At 46.9% G+C, this 1,611-nt stretch overlaps 1 protein-coding gene across 1 annotated transcript in view; it reads left to right on the top strand.

The window, feature by feature from the left end:
* The first annotated feature begins 6 nt into the window (after window positions 1-6).
* LOC118411903 (DNA replication ATP-dependent helicase/nuclease DNA2-like) overlaps window positions 7-1,611 on the top strand; it is a 2,000-nt gene continuing 395 nt past the window's right edge. The window contains exons 1-3 of the mRNA XM_035814395.1: window positions 7-16; window positions 771-916; window positions 1,304-1,516. Of these exons, the coding sequence (XP_035670288.1) occupies window positions 795-916; window positions 1,304-1,516 (335 nt within the window). The 5' untranslated portion in view covers window positions 7-16; window positions 771-794. The remainder of the gene's footprint in view (window positions 17-770; window positions 917-1,303; window positions 1,517-1,611) is intronic.

Below are 1,611 nucleotides of genomic sequence, written 5' to 3' on the forward strand. Positions count from 1 at the left end.
CAGCGAGAGGTTCAAGGTGGGCATCAAGCAGTATCTATCTAATAGTATGTTCATGTTTGTGGGCACCAACCAGGATCAGTACATGTTTACCAGCTATATACAATAACCTTTCACTTCACTTTCACTTTATTTGTTTTACCAGCAGGGCTCGAAATACTTTTTTCTGTATACCTGCACTGGTGCAGGTGGCATTGAAAATTACCTGCACCAGACAAATTTTACCTGCACCACTCTGAATTTAGGAAGTATGGATCATACTGAAATTGTTTATACTTGATAGGTGTTACAATCAATGCAGCTAATAATAATCCACATGCACCTACATCATAGGACATTTACCGGGTATGTATAAAACCCAGTATATGGACCAGTGCAGGTCAGGTGCAGGTAGACACCAGAAATACCTGCACAAATCCAATTTTACCTGCACTAACCTGCATATGCAGATGGTATTTCAAGCCCTGACCAGGATTGTAAACTCAGGTCTGAGTGGTCGAAGCTAGATCTGCTTTTCAGACAGTCCTGAACTTACGTTTGAACTTAAATGTTAGCTTCATCTTATCAAACCTGTTGGCAGTGCCTGGACAATCATGTTGTATTATTAGGTCACCTAAGTTGACCTCAGATTGTCAAAGATGTAACCAATGGAATAAAGTAAGTGGCATAAGGCACAGAAACTTGTTTAGCAAAAAACATACGTGTATATTACTAATAGAAGGTCTATATGTAGTTTAGTAACTGTCCTGTTCTTCTGCCCCCCTCCCACCCAGGGCACTGACGGCTCCAGTAAACAGATGCTGCTGGGTACCATATTACACGACGTCTTCCAGGCGGCCACAACTACCTCATTCAGCGCTGGCTTCCTGAAGCAGATCTCCCAGCAGGCATTGCAGAAGCAGAGGCACCTTCGGGACATGTAAGAGGTTATGGATAACCTTCCAGAACAAAATCAACATTTCTTTATTAATATTATATATTTACTTCATCAAGACCTTTGCCCCCAGGTTCAGCCTGAGTCTAACCTTTGCCCTGACTTTAGCCCCAGGTTCAGCCTGAGTCTAACCTTTCTGCTGAACTTTACCCCCAGGTTTGGCCTGCACTTGACCTTTCCCTTGAACTTTCCTGTGGGCCCCCCCCCGTCTGAGTCTGACCTTTGCCCTGACCTTTGCCCCAGGTCCAGCCCGAGTCTGACCTTTGCCCTGACCTTTGTCACAGGTTCAGCCTGAGCCTGACCTAGGCCCAGCTGCAGGAGGAGATAGCTCAGTGCTTGCCTGTCTGACCTTTGCCCTGACCTTTGACCCAGGTTCAGCCTGAGCCTGACCCAGACCCAGCTGCAGGAGGAGATAGCGGAGTACCTGCCCGTGATGCGCAGCTGGGCCGACAGGTTCTACGGGACACGGGGAGCGGAGATGGAGGTGAAGCTGCCGGGAACAACGTACCGTAACCGTGGCGATGAACGGAGCACCGTGGCCGTCAGCTCTGTCAGGGATATTGAGGAGAATGTGTGGGCTCCAAGGTCAGGGGTTCATACTTTTCTTGATTTCTGATTTTTTTTTAAAAAGACCAGATTTGCCACATTTGGAAAGCAAACACTCCGGAATGAAAGTATTG

This window comes from Branchiostoma floridae, chromosome 3, assembly GCF_000003815.2.
Source record: "Branchiostoma floridae strain S238N-H82 chromosome 3, Bfl_VNyyK, whole genome shotgun sequence".
NCBI lineage: Eukaryota > Metazoa > Chordata > Leptocardii > Amphioxiformes > Branchiostomatidae > Branchiostoma > Branchiostoma floridae.